This window comes from Drosophila suzukii, chromosome 3 (assembly GCF_043229965.1).
Source record: "Drosophila suzukii chromosome 3, CBGP_Dsuzu_IsoJpt1.0, whole genome shotgun sequence".
Taxonomy (NCBI): domain Eukaryota; kingdom Metazoa; phylum Arthropoda; class Insecta; order Diptera; family Drosophilidae; genus Drosophila; species Drosophila suzukii.
This window is the reverse complement of record NC_092082.1, coordinates 10,623,721-10,639,438: the sequence shown is the minus strand read 5'-3', so window position 1 is coordinate 10,639,438 and position 15,718 is coordinate 10,623,721. Positions and strand designations below refer to the sequence as shown.

The 15,718-nt window shown below is 42.1% G+C and overlaps 2 protein-coding genes across 9 annotated transcripts in view; one reads left to right on the top strand and one right to left on the bottom strand.

The window, feature by feature from the left end:
* The window catches only part of Fhos (Formin homology 2 domain containing), a 42,997-nt gene that overhangs the window by 22,855 nt on the left and 4,424 nt on the right, over positions 1-15,718 (top strand). For 4 of the 8 annotated variants that reach the window (XR_010653959.2, XM_017078662.4, XM_070995605.1 and 1 more), the window contains exons 5-13: positions 8,520-8,629; positions 11,560-11,618; positions 11,682-11,866; positions 11,954-12,177; positions 12,269-12,490; positions 12,550-12,809; positions 12,925-13,062; positions 13,243-14,016; positions 14,191-14,392. Coding sequence is in view for 6 of the 8 variants with exons in the window: in XM_017078662.4 (XP_016934151.2) it covers positions 8,520-8,629; positions 11,560-11,618; positions 11,682-11,866; positions 11,954-12,177; positions 12,269-12,490; positions 12,550-12,809; positions 12,925-13,062; positions 13,243-14,016; positions 14,191-14,392 (2,174 nt within the window). In the remaining 2 variants the exon portion in view is untranslated. Of the gene's footprint in view, positions 1-2,583; positions 2,887-8,519; positions 8,630-11,559; positions 11,619-11,681; positions 11,867-11,953; positions 12,178-12,268; positions 12,491-12,549; positions 12,810-12,924; positions 13,063-13,242; positions 14,017-14,190; positions 14,393-15,718 lie in introns of all 8 variants that reach the window. The other 4 variants (XR_010653961.2, XM_017078667.4, XM_017078669.4 and 1 more) reach the window with 3 other exon arrangements.
* On the bottom strand, positions 14,962-15,476 carry Acbp5 (Acyl-CoA binding protein 5). The gene is made up of 2 exons (XM_017078671.4): positions 15,325-15,476; positions 14,962-15,259 (listed from the first exon to the last, which is right to left on the bottom strand). Exons 1-2 carry the CDS (start codon positions 15,331-15,333, stop codon positions 15,020-15,022), a joined length of 249 nt encoding a protein of 82 aa, XP_016934160.1. The 5' UTR covers positions 15,334-15,476; the 3' UTR covers positions 14,962-15,019.

Sequence of the window (15,718 nt, the reverse complement as noted above, 5' to 3'; positions counted from 1 at the left end):
ACTGCACAGTAGCTGTCAATTAACCGTCTTTGGGAAATTGTTAAGTTATTAGCCATCGTGGTAAGGAAAATTTGCATAATTGATGGCATAAAAAGTGAAGAAGCAGCGGCTCCTCGAGCGATTGCAACATGGGTATGGGTGATCGGGGGAATTCGAGGGGATGGTGGTGGGGGTGCAGCCAGTAAACGACCACAAGGCAGTAAAAAGTGAAAGTTCATTTAAGCAAGTCAAGGCGAGTAGAGCCAAGAAAAGAGCCAAAAAAAAAGTAAAGAGGAGACCAGCAGCGCCAGCTTAAAAGAGTTTCCTTGAGCCAGCGGGCGGGTTTCATTACCTGCCAGTTGTTACTGTAGCTGACTTTTGTTGCCTGTTTTTTTTTGTTGGGGGTGCCGCTGCTGCCAAATTGCGCGACTGACTGCAGCATTTGCATAAATTATTTACACTTTAATATGGCCAACATTGGCCGTCCGGGGCGCCATTGTCGTAATTTGTAACTAAATATGCCGCTGTTTGCCAACCAACCAGCCAGCATTTACAATGGCTCTTAGTTTTTCCATAATATTTATTTAATTTCATTAAATTTCTGCACGTCGCCGACAATGAGGAAGCCATAGACGAGCTGTGTATAAACGATTTTCGCTGATGGACGTTTAACTTTTTGACTTGGTTTGAAACCCTTTTTTGGCCAACAGGAATACGTTTTGTATGCGTGAAAGTAAAATCTTTTCTCTTGCGGCCGCAACTTCATTTTCAGTTTCAAAAACGAAACCAAAAGGCAGCCTACCACTTGACTTTCGCATGTTGAGAACAAGTTGTTGCCGGTTTGATGGTCTTATGGGTAGTTTGGTTTGGTTTTTCTGTTTTTATCTCCGCCTTTTGCCGGTTCTTTCCTGTATTTTGGCACACCTGCCTGCTGTTGATGCGAAAAAGGAAGCCTGGCAAGGTCCAGTCCCCTGGCTTTCAATTAAACCCTAACTCTTTGTTGGTAACTTCCTTTCTGGAACCCTTGGCCCAGCCCCGAAGCCCACCTGAAAACACCTCGGTTGAACGCTTAATGACTCGACTTTATTTCATCTCACATTCCGTAGAATCGGGCATTCGAACCCCGGTCTTTGGAACAGCTGTTTGCGTTTACACAATATTCTGGCCTTTTGTTTTCCCTTTGTTAACCGCTTTTATTAGCCTTTTTATGGCTTTCGTTTTGTGTTTTTTATTTTTTGTTTTTTGTATTCACTTGGAATTGCCGTTCGCCGTTGCTTCGCAATGAATTATTGCAATTAAGCGCGTTTTTTGTGGCTTTTTAAAAGCCGCCACTTTTGGCATCTGTGAAAAATGTGTTGAGTTAGTTGCTAAAATACTAAATAATTACATGTTGTATGGTACAAATTGCAAAGTAACTTATTGCCAAATGGTAGCCCCCGAGAATCTGTTAAGTGAAAAATGATCGGAATGGTATTTATTAATTGGTCGAGGGGCAAAGGAAACCTTAAAGATGAAATAGAATTAGGTACTATCTTAAGTGGCTAGCCCTCTAACATTTTCTAAAAGTCCGACGATTATACAATTAGCCTTTTCCCCTATTACAAAAATTACTATATTTTTTCGTATTTAAAAGATTGTAAAAACTGAAGTTTATCTAATGAGTAAGCTATGAATTCAACTAATTGCAAGTTAATTGTTTTTCTCTTCCGCGCACTCATTAAATACTTTCTAAAATGCGACCATCTCATCTTGTTTCAACCCATTTCCCAACGCTCTTTGGACCTCCGACGAGTTCAATGTCAGTCAGTGTGCGACAAGTGTTTGAGCCGAGTCTTCAAGACCAAGTCCAAGTCCAAGTCCGACTTCAAGAGCAACTCCGGCGGCAAACGGAGTCCATTTGAGTCACGTTATGAACAATTATGCGGTGCTTTCAGCGGTTTGGGGGGGAGAACCACGGACTTTGGCTACCGGCCACTCGAGAACCTCGTTAACAGACCCTCCCGACCATAAACATAGACCACAGAAACCCCTGCTCTCTTGCATATTTGCATAAACAGCGCACATAACGTCTGACATTTAGCGGTACCTCGGGAAATAGACATAGCGGGCCCAAGACTTCACCTTCTTGATATTTCTGGCTTGATTTCGTTTCGATTTGAGGCAGTGCCCTGCATGCTGATTTGGTTTTCGTATTAACTGACATTGAATTGAAAGTTACACAACAATCCCAAGCCAAAACAGCCATCATAACCAAGGCTTGTTTTCTGTCGTCCAACCAGAAATCCAAAGACAAATATTTACACAAATGAAGAGAAAAGCGGGCGATACAATCCGGTTCGGTATAGCAATTATGCTATCGCTATCTTTTTGGGGGGCGGGGGAAAGGGGAATGGTAGACCAGTGGGCGTGGCATGCCAACAATTTGCAATATTTAGCATAAAATTGCGCAACATGCGTGTGTACAATTATGCAACAATTTTTTTTTTCATCCGCTGTGGGGCTTGGCCCAAAGAGCCATAAAAATCAAAATTAAGGCAAATTGCAAGCAAACGAAAAGCAAAACAAATCAAAAATCCAATCCAACATGCAAAAAATCCATTTCAGTTTTTGGCTCAAGTGAAAATGTAAATAAATAATAAAGAGAGAAAATCGCGCAAAGTAAATAGACCCGAATTAAGTAAGACAAATGTGCAAAAGTGATTGAAAGCCGCGTCCAAAATGATTGTGAAAATGGAGCCAGACGAGCTGATCACGTTCCGTGTGCAGTATCTGGTGGATAGCGATCCGCTCTCGGCCTGCACCGCCTTCCCGATCCCGGTGCGGGCGCCCACCTACGCCTTCGCCACCACCATGCCGCTGGCCAATCAGCTGGGCACCATCCTGCGGCTGCTCAATGCACCCCAAAGCGTAAGATATACCATCTATACACTAACAAAAAATGGGGTATTTTAAATGGCAATTTGAATTATAAAAAAATTTTTAGATTAGGTTTATATATTACGATCATCACCGTGTTTTTATCCCCTTTATTCCCTCAACCATCCCCTCGCAACTCTAAATACTAATATTTTATATTATTAAAATTAGGAACCTTACAGTCGGATACAAAATATTTTATTTTTTTAATTCATTATACCATCCCCTCTTATTTTTTAAGAAATACAGAATCTTACAGTAGGATTATTTCTTATTAAACACTATATTTTTCCTGCTTACTTTCCTACTTATCCCGTAAGACAATGTATCTTCCACTCTTGACTTTTCGTATTAACCGGTCAACCAAATAACGTTTTAACCCCTTTCTTTTTCGGTATTAACTGGTTTAGCTTATCTTTTGGCAGCTTATCACTGACTAAATCTTTCAACCGAAAAAAAATCGTTTGTTTTGCAGAATTAGCCAAGCCATACGCATACAAATATGAAAAGGCATTAACTCTTTTACTGCGCATTTACCAGATACTTTTTGTATACATTAAAAAGTGGATAGCACTACTATCGCGATCAAGACTTGAATTTAGGTAGCTTATATGTTCTCCAAAGATTTTGAAGGTTTTGCGAAATTAAAAATGTATTTTTATGCCATGACGACAACTTTTTGGCAATCAGCAAACTACTGATACAACTTTGATTAGCTCAAACCGCTAACAGTTGGCTAAAAAAGTATGTTAACTGGCACTTTGTATTGATAAATTATTAATATAAGTAGGAGCAGTTCTTTTTCTACTTTGTATAATATTAAATGTTTCCACTATTAAAATTCGCTTAAAGCGCTTTTATACATTTTAATGCTATAATGCTAAACCGAAAGCAGAATTTAAATTTCACATATTTCACTGAGGTTTTTGCGGCTCAACACAATAATTTGCATAGCGTGTTTAGACGCATTTATCGTTCTATATCGCTTCCACATTTCCAGCAAAATAAACCAATAAAAGAATCACAAATCGTTCAACACGAGCAAAAATGAGCCATTCCCCAGGCAAAAAACACGAAAAAGTAAACAGAATCCACAATTGATTTATTTGAGAAAATTTCGCATAAAAGCCAAAGATTAAACTTTTGCCACAAAACTGAGAGGAAAAAGAACCAAAAATTGGTCAAAGGGGTTGGCAAGGGCAGGAAATAAGTCAATTGAAACGGAATAAGTTTTATTTGCGGCCGGCTGAGTGAGCGTTGAGTTGGAAAAGCCACAAGTAAAACAAATAGATGGAAAGTTTTTGGAAATCGGCAAAAATGGTAATTGGTCAATAATATAGGGGAAAAGTTTCCAGGAAATTAAAGCAAAGTGTTTAGCATGTTCTTGGCTGTGCTATATACTAGATAGTACTTTTACAATATTTTATTGTGTGCCAAGCGATTTGAACAAATGATGCATTGCAAGGCAATGAACCTTCTTCTCTTTACACTCGGAGAATCCAGCCAGAAGACAATGGCAGATGCAGCTCGGAACCGGAGGCTCTGGGATCTGACGAGGGCTTGGCTTCGGTGGGCTTAGCTGGGATCTGGCTCCACTCGATCCACTGGGGGAAGAGCTGGCCCCGGGGCCGGGCTAACTTATTGCTATCGCACAATCTGTGGCAACTAATAGGAAGTTGGAGCGAAGAACTGCATCTACTCGGGGCGCATTGTGAAAGCCAGGGCCAGCTAGTCGGCTAGCCGGCTAGTCAGCTAGCCAGCAATTATCTAAGCCTGCCATTGTTTGGGCCTGACTTTGACTAATTTGCAAAAAGGCAAAGAGCCACTAAGGAGCATCGAACAGCCCCATTCCCTGGCTGTCCTGTCATCTGTCATCCAGTCGGGAGTGGAAAGTAGGCAGTCGGGAGTTGGGAGTCGGTGGAGCCGCAAGGATACGTAAATCTTGACAAGCGGCGGCAATAAATTCTAATGAGCAAATCGCAAAAGGAAGTTCTCTACCCGGCTAACCCAGACCAGGATGTTGTCGTCGAGGCCAGATTTATGTGGCAGGCAGTTGCAGATGTGGCAGGCCGGAGGACCCAGAACAAACCAGTGGCAGCTGTAAATGCCATTTGTCCAATTAGTCAGCGAACAGAACTGGACTGCTGCCCCCCCTGCAACTTGTTAAATTTAGCGCATTACAATAGATTCATAAATTTTCGCCGCGCCGATCACTAATCTCCAATGCCAATCGTCGACGTCTTCGATGACATCAGACATCAGGCCAGTGAGCCAAACAGATTGAAAAGCAACCAAGTTAAAAATATAAATAATCATTGCCGGCCAATAAAACGATGTGAGACTCAATGAGTTTTTATGGCTCTATGGGGTATATCAGTTATGACAAAAATAAGTCACCCAAAATATGGTTTTTATAAGGTTTAGGTCACCTTAGTTTCAGTTCCTAAAATATGATATCTGATATCAAAAGACCATAGTCTATTGCTTAGAAAAATAATTTAAAATTGTATATTTTAAAGGCAGAGCATATACCATTCGACAATCCACAAGAAAGCTTAACTTTACTTTGTTTTGATTTCCATTTGAATGTTATTCTTTATGCCAATTATTTTTGTAGCTTTGCTTTTGCTTGGGGCAGCTCAGCAAAATAAAAATAAAAAACACAATTCTCATTGAATTAGATAAGCATATAGGGTGAACTTCCAATCAATTGAAACCAAACAAAGGCAGATAAAAGTATTTAGAAAAAAGCTGAAGTGAAAAGCCACAGCAATCAAATTGAAACGCTCTTGTGGTTCAGCAAATAATTGTAACAAAAAACTAATTTAATTAATTGTAGTAATCGTTTTGTGGAGGGCATTGCGTCACTTACATGTGTCATTCACACGACCGGACAATGTTTAAATTCAAAGCCAATCAAATTAGTTTAGGTCAGCTTATCCGCTTGACTGAGCCAGGAAATTTTCCACTATCCATTTTGCAATTTACCCACGTTGATCAAATATTTGAGCCAAGTTGACACTTACGCATCTCTGGCTATTTGCAAATATAATTCGCACAAGACGTCCTCTCTTCTTTGAAGTTTTTAAGTTCAATTAGCAGAGCCGTCCATCAGATTTTGCGGTCAGCTGAGGGTCAATCAACTTTGATTGATGTGAAAGCAAGAGTGTTAGTCACCTAAATAAGCACAAATAAACAAGGTCAGGCGTTTATGGGTCTATTTTGAATTATTTTTAGATTGTTAGCGACCCCTGATCCTATCAACTAAATGACACGTTGATCATTTTTTAAATAGTTATAAACTTTGGTAGATATATATAGTAAAAAATGTGTCAGGCAGTCATTATTGATTATAAATTACCTTCATTATTATATATACGTTTTATATATTTAACTGGCCAATCCAATTTAAATTCCTGTGTAGTTTGACTCCCCTTTTGGTTGTGAAAATGTGATTAATTAATGAAAATTAATTTGGAATTTGTCATGTCCATCAATATTTTATTTCAACGACATTTAGCCAGCTGTCAATAATTTGAAAATGTTTATTTCTTCTCCCCACCAAATTTGATTTTTCGCTAGATTTTGTTTTGCTTTTTTACATTTTCTCCTCGTCGAATTTTATGCTCGTCGCCTTAACTGTGTCAATAGCCACATTTATGTGTTTGGCAAAAATCACTTTGATTAAAAATCTTGTCATGCTTCAGTCAAAGAAAAAAATCAAAAAAGCCACCGATACCAAATTTGCATAGAGCTGTGAATGAATGAATGAATACGAGTGTGAGCCACGAGGAGAAATATAAATAAATCATAAAAGTGAGCCGGAATGGATTTAGTTTTGGCCAATGTTTGCTTTGATTTTAATTGCCCGTTGGCTTACATAAAGAGGCGGTTTATAAATACCGACTAAGCACGCATTTAACACATAATTTGAATGTGATTTTTCAGTTTTGTTTACCCAAATGACGGACCAACTTGGTCTAGAAAGTTTTTCCCTGCCTAAATGCTGAATCAACATGCGGAAGTTTTGACCCAAGGCGAATTTGGCACGGAAAGTCGAGAGCTCTCTTTTTGATAAGAAATCGTGACTCGCTAGACAGCGTGGTACTTTGGAAAATATTTATTATTTAGTGTCGGCGAGTCATTTACCTAGGAAATCTTGAAATGGTTTTGTCGTCATCGCTCGTGTTTATTCAGTGCAATGCAGTAAAAAATTAATCAGATAGATGATGTCGTTGAAGTGTTTATAGAAAAGTTATTTAATAGTTCTAAGAAGAGTCACTGACCAATGCCCGGTCAATAATTTAATTTAGCAAATGTTCTTGGCTGGCAGGAATCCCTCAGGACATGTGAGAAGTTTATTTTTTAAGGGTGTGTCTTGGGCAGAAGCCAGACATAAGGTACTTACCAAACCCAACCCACAACTAGCTTTTTCTGCTAATGTTGGGGCGTGTCCAATGGGGCGTATGTGTAATCCTCCACCCGGATGACGGACAGTATTTCTCCTTTTCTCCATCGTTTTGTTTACATTTTTTCACACATTAAGCAAGCGACCGTCGACACAGATAATTCCATGTTGTCCGGTAATTGTTCTGTAAATGCAGAAATAATTACTTTCAATGCGCCAATAAAACAAAAACAACGTCTGCGACCGCCGTCAATCAGCGCATTTGTGCACACGCAGCAGGAGCTTGATCAATCAGCGACTGGAAAACGGAAAACTGAAGTCTGCAGTCTACAGTCTGCAGTTTTCAGTCTGAAAGCCGAAAACCGAAAGCAGAGAAAAGTAGGTGACCAGCCGGCGACGACGCGTCATCTTGGTCTTGGCCAGCAATCAACCGGCGGCCCCAATGTGCGCCTAAACGAAATCGTCTGCGGACTTTCAATGCAGCGTCCGTCACTGCACACTGAGAAAAACGAAGGGAGCAGTTTTGTAGCATTAAAGTATCACAATCTAATTTGATTATTCATATTTAGCTTTTTATTAAAACACAGTATCCTGCTTATTTTGAAACTGTTGTCACCTTAAAAGATCGAATTTCTATTCCTGAAAATTTAAGGTTGACTTTTCTTTTTATAAAACATTTTCTTTTATGGACCTATTTCCCGACTTAAAGTACATATGTTTTAAAATGGTTCAATATAATATTTATATTGTTTAGATATTATAAAGCTTCCCACAATTTTATTATTTTTTAAAATTATAGAGAAAAGATATTAGGCTAAGAGCGAGTTATGTTAATAATTTTTTATTATAGGTCATAAAAAAATATTTTTTAAAAAATAGAACATTTTAAATATAACCACCAATTAATTGTTTCCCATAACATTGCCGAATCCCTTTTCTTTAAACTGTTATAAAACACATTACAATTTCTTTGAGTGCACCAAAACGTTCTATCATCAACCTCCCAACTGCAACTGCAGCTCAAGCTCAAGCTCAGACTCCATCGCCATCTCCAGCTCTATCAGCTTCTTTCTCTTTTCTTGAGCCAAGACCATAAACAACTTTTACTGCGTAGTGCGGTAGTGGCGAGATCGGCGTTGCCATTTACTTTTAGCCAGACTTTAATTATAATTGCCAGCGAAACTAAGCCTCTTCTCTTCCCCCTTCCCTCTTGCAGATCGATGATGCAGCCATCCAGGTGTACAAGGATGGCGACTACGGAGCCTACCTGGATCTGGAATCATCGCTGGCCGAGCAGAGCGAGGAAATCGAGGGACTCAACGTCAGGTTAGTGTGCCGGAGATAACGATTTGGGGGGGATCACCTCCAACGCCAACACCAGACACCAAAAACGCCGGCTAATGAGCTTGGACAGAAAAGAATTGTCAGCCCACACGGGGCTGGGGCACACCTGGTGCACTTCACCCACTCGCAAACATTTGTCACGGGATTTCACTTTTGCAACTCAGGCTGGTGCTGCTGCTTACCTTGAACCCAATTTCCTATTTTCGGGAACGCTGTTGACATTTTGGCTATTTTAAAGCTATTCCGGGATATTGATAGTATTCAATGCGGTTTGATTAGGGAAAAAACTAGCTTTCCCGACGCGACTTTGTCCTCGTTTAAGAAACTGTTTTTAAAAATGTTAACACCACTTGGTATCCATAAGATTATTATTAAAAATCAAAATATTTCAAAAAAATTTACAATTTTTTAACTTAACGGCTTGATTAAAGCAGGTCTTGCATTTTTAAAGAAAAATTTTAAGCTTTAGCCCAAATTATCTCTTGATTCGCCTATTACTTTAGAAACATATTTGAAAGATTATCCTTTAAAGATATAACAAAATTCAAAAATGTTTTTATGAGTAAGCACCTAAAGTAATTTAAATATTTATGAGGTTTTTAAGCAAAAGTGAAAGACTTTGATATTATTAATTATAATCGATTAAGATGTGGAGTTTGAAGCTTGATTAAGCCACTCCTTGCAATCTCTAGTTGGCCGAGGCGATCAGGAAACTCCGAGTCAGTCGATCCACTCTGGGTTATTGGGGCAGCCGATCGTGGGCTGCTGTGTCAGCCTTTCACCGAAATGCAACATATTACACATACGCCATGGCGGTCCGCCTGCATCGGCATCTCAACATCTTGGCATCGTATCGCCATCTCCGCTCGCTAATAAAGTTATTTGGCCGGGCCATAAGAAACTGTCGCTATCTGTGGCACAGGAAACCGAGTTGGCTATCTGCCTACCTGGCTGGTTACCTGCTTAGCCGCCTGCCACTCTGGCCGGCACTCACCGGGTTTTTGAAGACATTTGCATGCCACGACATTGCTACGTGCAACTTGTTGCCGCCGCAGTCTGCAGTTAATTTGCATTTAATCCGCGCACAGCCGCAGAAAAAGAAAACCAGAGACAAAATAAAAACGCTCGCCACGTCACTTTTGAGTCGTCGTTGTCGTAGCTCTGCAGTTGTTATATTTACATTTTTTGTGCTCTTTACTCATAACTGGCATGCATGTTATTTATGTATAAGTACATCTAAAAATACCCCTTAGATGAGTGGTGTTATTGGGGACTTTAAAAAAATTGGTCTAGAATCCAGTAATATTCCAACGAAATTCTTATATGAACGTTTTTGGGGACTTTTAGAAGTATGATCTAAAATCCAGAAACATTACATGAGAACAATAATAGTTTGATTACCAAGCAGTGGCTTTCAAAATTTTTCTAAAAATATAAATATAGGTCTAATATAAAATGTATTTAATTGAAATAAGACCTTTAAGAATATTATATAGCTTATATAATAATGATATGGCCTTAGGTTGAGGAAAATGACTATTTTTGGTTGACATTCGTTACAGTAAGGGTTTTAAAAGTAACTCTTAGTCGTTTCTAGTTCTCGTTTCTCCACTTCTTAGTTTTTATTTATTTTTCGCGGCCAGGAACGTGATGTCATGGCATGGGAAGGCGCTAAGGCAGCTCCACAAAACTTGGGGCACAAAGAAAAATGATGTACGCGACGGGGCACAAGTGTCAAAGTGAGGGGAGCAACAAAGATGGCCATACAAACCAGGTTCAAAGTCAATGTTCTGGAGTTGCTTAACCCTGGGCTGGCGAAATGGATGGATTTCTGGTCTATTTCTGACTTTCACTTCTTCATCTGCACCGCATCCATGATCATCAGTCATCAGTGGGGCGGGCTTGGAGTGGATCGGCCATCTAAGCCGTAAGTGCAGTCTTTGAAATTATAACGTAAATGTCGCCGCGTCTGCGCAAATTGCCGCCACTTTGCGGCGCACAATCGTCCCCACTCTATTTACGAGTGGTATGGCGCCAAAGGCAGTGGAGTGTTTTCCTTCTAGCCAGAATGGCCAGAATGGGAACTGGTAACTGGTAACTGGCAACTGGGAACCTGGCCCAGTCCGATGGCCACTAATCATGCTTATCGCATTAGTCATGGCAGCGCAAGCTCGCATGCAAATCATGCGCTTCAATTCGCATCAGAATTCCGCAGAAGGTGCCCGTCAATCTGCAGAAAGGGAGAGACACGAGTTGCGTTACCAACACAGGTGTGTCTTGGACACTCGCGGCTCAGACACTCACCTCTTGTCTATAAAGAATATATGGTATATGGTATGCGAGCCCAATGTCGGACTGCCTGACTGCCAGCCGCCCCATAGTCCATTTTCAATTATCTGCGTCGTTTGTTATTACTTTTATTATGACCAGCTGGGAACGGGGTGAGGCACCAGCGGGTAATCAATGTTCTTAGCTGGTCAATGAACCGGGCTTGGACTTGCTCGGGAGTCGGGGCGGGAGGTGCCAGCTCCCCATTGTGCCCTAATCTTTGTGTTTTGGCACTTTAGGTGGGGAAAAGTGGTTCACAGCACGGCGTTTATTATCTTCAATTTTATAGGAGTGTGAAGAGAGAAAAGCTCTTACTACTAAAAGGTCTTTAAACATGTTGTTGAGAAGAATTCGTTAATATTTAAATTACAATGAAATTTTTATAAAAATTTAAATATTATTTGACATGGTGAATATTTTCGATATTTAAATGTACAAATAGTGTAACATCTTATCCAAATATATGTGGTTTTAAGGTTTTTAGCAGCACCAAAGTACATATTATTTTTTGTAATCCTTCGGAATGGGAACAAACTGTACACTGTCAAATAAATAATATAATTATTTTTCTTTTTAACCCACAGCCGCAAGAACTCCCTGGTGGTGCGAACGCAGTTAAATGTGCGCGTGCACGCAATTATTGGTAAGAGAATGAAAATCATATTGCGCATACGCCCCGTGCAACCGACTAATTTTGAACTTGCAGAGAAACTGCTGTCCGCGGAGGGCAGTGACCTGCGGCGGGCCCTCTTCTCGCTGAAGCAGGTGTTCCAGGAGGATAAGGATCTGGTGCACGCCTTCGTGGCCCTCGGCGGCCTCAATTGTCTGGTGCGCGTGGGCAATTGTGCGGATCAAAACTATCAGAATTACATTCTGAGGGCTCTCGGTCAGGTGAGTCCTACATCAATCTATCCATAGATGGATTGCAATCATGCATTGCGAACCCTTGGCTAATTATGTCATTGGATGCGGCGGCAGGTCATGCTCTATGTGGACGGAATGAATGGCGTGATGAAGCATGAGCCGACGATGCAGTGGCTCTACTCGCTGATTGCCTCCAATTACCGATCCGTGGTGAAGACCGCCCTCAAGCTGTTGCTGGTCTTCGTGGAGTACGCCGAGTCCAACTGCTATGTGCTGGTCAGTGCAATTCACGCAGTGGACGCTTCCCAGGGCACTCTGCCCTGGTCGAATATAATGAGGTAGAGTCTACTTTTGGGATGGCTGAAAGAAGCTTTAGAAATATTATTAGAGATGTGCAGACGCAAAATATATTTTAATCCCTTTCATCAGACTGCTTAAGGACTATGATAATGCCGATGCCGAGCTGGTCATCTATGCCACTTCGCTGATCAACAAAACCCTGGCGGGCCTTAACGATCAGGACAGTTTCTACGATGAGAGCGATCTTCTAGAGCAGCAGGGCATGGAGACTGTGATCCAGCGATATATGTCCAAGCCAGGCACCGATTTGGATCTGCTCGATCAACTGCAGCTCTACGAGGCTGTGCTGAAGTGAGCTCACCAAATATTTAAATTATAATTTGAGATTACTTAAATATTTTATTATTTAGGTTTGAGGATGGTGAGTCGGATGGCCAGCGCCTACCGCAGAATTCAATGCGTAAGACGCAGCGCTATCGTCCGGGAACTAACACCACCGAAAGACGAAAATCTCGTCGCCACAGCACGGATAATAGCCCCGCCCCCCTCACAAAGGTCCTGCCCACCACTGTCCTCCGGATGACCCCCACCCAAGCCACCGTGGACGAGGACAGTTCGGGTTCCACCAACTCTACGGAATTCAGCGGAGGACTGTTCAATGAAAAGAAACGTAAGTGCTCAGATCGGAAACTCAGTAATTAAGTTAAAGGAAGTCAAAAATATATAACTTTTAATTACAACTTTTCTGTTTACCAAAGACCTAACCTTTCCGTAATCCTTTTCAGCTCGCGATGGAGCAGGCGTGACCCCGGGACTTCGGAGAAGAAGAGAGCGGGCGGAGCGGCACAAAAGCTTCCTGAAGGAGCAACAGGAGGCGGCGGCCAACGGGATCTTTGCCGCCCTGGAGCAGCGGGAAGGACTGGGTAAGTTGTGGAACAAAATCCCTAACCAAAACAAGCTGCTTTTGACTTGAGCGACTAACTAACTTGTGATTCTCTCTCCCACCGAAACGCTAATCACTGTGTGTATTATTGTCCCGCTGTTCACCCGCTGATCATGCTAACCACAACCAAAAAACAAAATACCATTCATGCCATAAACAGGGCAAATTGTAACCGCCATACCCGCCACCATCCAAGTTGGCGACAGTCCGCCCGAGTCGCTGCAACACGAGTTGCCGCCGTGCAACAACATCAGTGGCATCGGCAACCTTAGCAACATTAGCAACAACAATGTGAGCAACCTCAGCTGCAATGACACGCCCAACAACAGTCTCCTGCTGATGAGTCCTAGCAAACAATTGCTCACCGGCAGCCACAGCATCTCTATTATAAACAACAGCTTCGATAAGGCGAGCAACAATAACCAGAGCGAGTTCCTAACGAAGAAGAACCTATTTCGGGAACGCAATTCAACTGTGATCAATGGTATTATGAAGAATATCCAGCAAACCGATAGTGCCTATAAGAAGTACGAGAATGAGGCGAATCGGCTGAACAACTACTACAGTCAGTCGCCGAAGCATCAGATCCATCAGAACCATCAGATCAATCAGATCCATCAGCCCATTCAGCCCACGCCGGAGGTGCTTTTGAGTCCCAAGAAAACGCTGAATGCCTCTGGGTTTGACTTTACGCCCGCTCCCCTGAGTTCCACCCCGGTTAAATGTGATGTCCAGCCGGAGGCGGAGCCACTGCGTCCGGTTGGGAAACCAGAGACAGCCCCACCACCGCCTCCTCCACCACCACCGCCGCCACCACCGCCTCCCGGGTGGTGGCACGCCCCCATCTACAACAGCCCGCCAGCTGCAGCTCCTCCAGCTCGAACCTTAACCAATACTAACCCAGAGCTGCTGCCGCATCCTGTGGATCCTTCAGGTGGGTCTCGATCTCAACCTTAACCTTAACCCCCATCTGTCTCACCTGTGTGTTGCATACTTGCGAGCGCCGCCAAAACATCCTCATTGCATTGCGCACCTGCCGCTGCATACTTTCGAGGGCTGAGAACTTATAGATAGGGGCTTAACTTTATGATCGTTCTATATGTCACAGATATGGACAGTGAGGATAAGCAGCTGCTGCTGCAGCTGAAGCGGGATCACACCGTCAAGGATCTCACCCAGAAGCTGAGCAACCTGCCTATGAGTCCCACGCAGGATCCCGCGAATCGAGCCCTCGTTGGCGACATGTCCGGCCTCATCTCGAAGGCCAAAGAAGGTCTGGCCAAGAGCAAGAGCAAGGGAGAGATATCCAGGTGAGATCAATTGTAAAAAATGTATGATCAAATATGAAACAGGGGAAGTTTCTATAGTCTGACTTACATTTTTGTAGCTCGCATAATGCTTAGCCAATAGTTTCTTTCTTTAATAATGCTTAGCTTAGGATCATATAACTCAAACAACTCAATTTTATATGATAGCATATAATAAATCAATTAACCCTATAGGTATTGACAATGCTTTACAATATCCACGAAAGTACCAATCAATCTTTATAAGAAGTTCAAGAACCTTTGGCTTAAGTGCCCTAATATCAGATTAGATCAATTGATTGTTACTGACTTTTAATAACTTTCAAGCTCTTTACTTACTAGATTACAAGTAAACGATAGGGTTTCCTAGAATCATCGTTTTCTTTAAAGGGTTTATGACTAAGATTTACGAGAATATATGGCGCCAATAGCTAAAGATAAGAGTTCGGACTAAGCCACATACGATTAGCGGTGTCATGCTTTCTGGTCATTTAATAGGAAGTGGCCCAGGGCTTTCAACCATAATCCCAAAACCAATAAGATAGAACAAATATCATTTAAAAAGACAATCGTTTAGTTCACAGGTGGTCAAGATTTATTAGGGTATGGCACAGAGTCGTTACCGATAGCTTATCCGTAGATGGGGTTGTACTTCTCGTACAGGGCGATGTAGGCGGCCTTGGCGTCATCGACGGACACTCCCTTGCGGCTCAGCCAGGCATCGTACTTGGCAGCTCCCTCGGCATCGGCGGGCTTCTCGATGGTGATGTCGCCCTCGTGGATCTGCTTGTACAGACCGTAGAACTCCAGGTACACCTCCGTTGGGGGCTTCTTGCTGAAGGCCTTGGTCTTCTCGAGGATTGCGTTGAACTGCAGATTACAGGGAAAGTTAGAGAGATTGTTCTATATCCAGATCCTAACGACCATCAACTTACATCAGCCATGTTGCTTGGGTTATGCTTGACAAATGTGACTTGTCCCTCTCAGTGCACCGCCTTTATACTGGCCGGAAATCGGGGAATTATAGTGAACAACACTTATCTGTGTTTTAGAAATCGATAACAGTTACCAATGCAGGCCGAGTCCATTGTGCAAACTTGCTAGATTAGATTTATGTGGGAGTTTCATAAGAGTTCAGGTTTTTGCCCAGTCTGCAAAGAGCCCCAAAATTCATGGTCTTATCACTGTCATCGTACGCTGCTTTCTCGGATCTCTAGAAAGTTGTGTGCCCCACCCCTTGTCGCCTGATTTCTGATTTCTTATCGTACCTATACATTGTATATAGTGCTGCTAGGCGTGAGTCTGTCAAAGATAAGGTCGGACTAATCA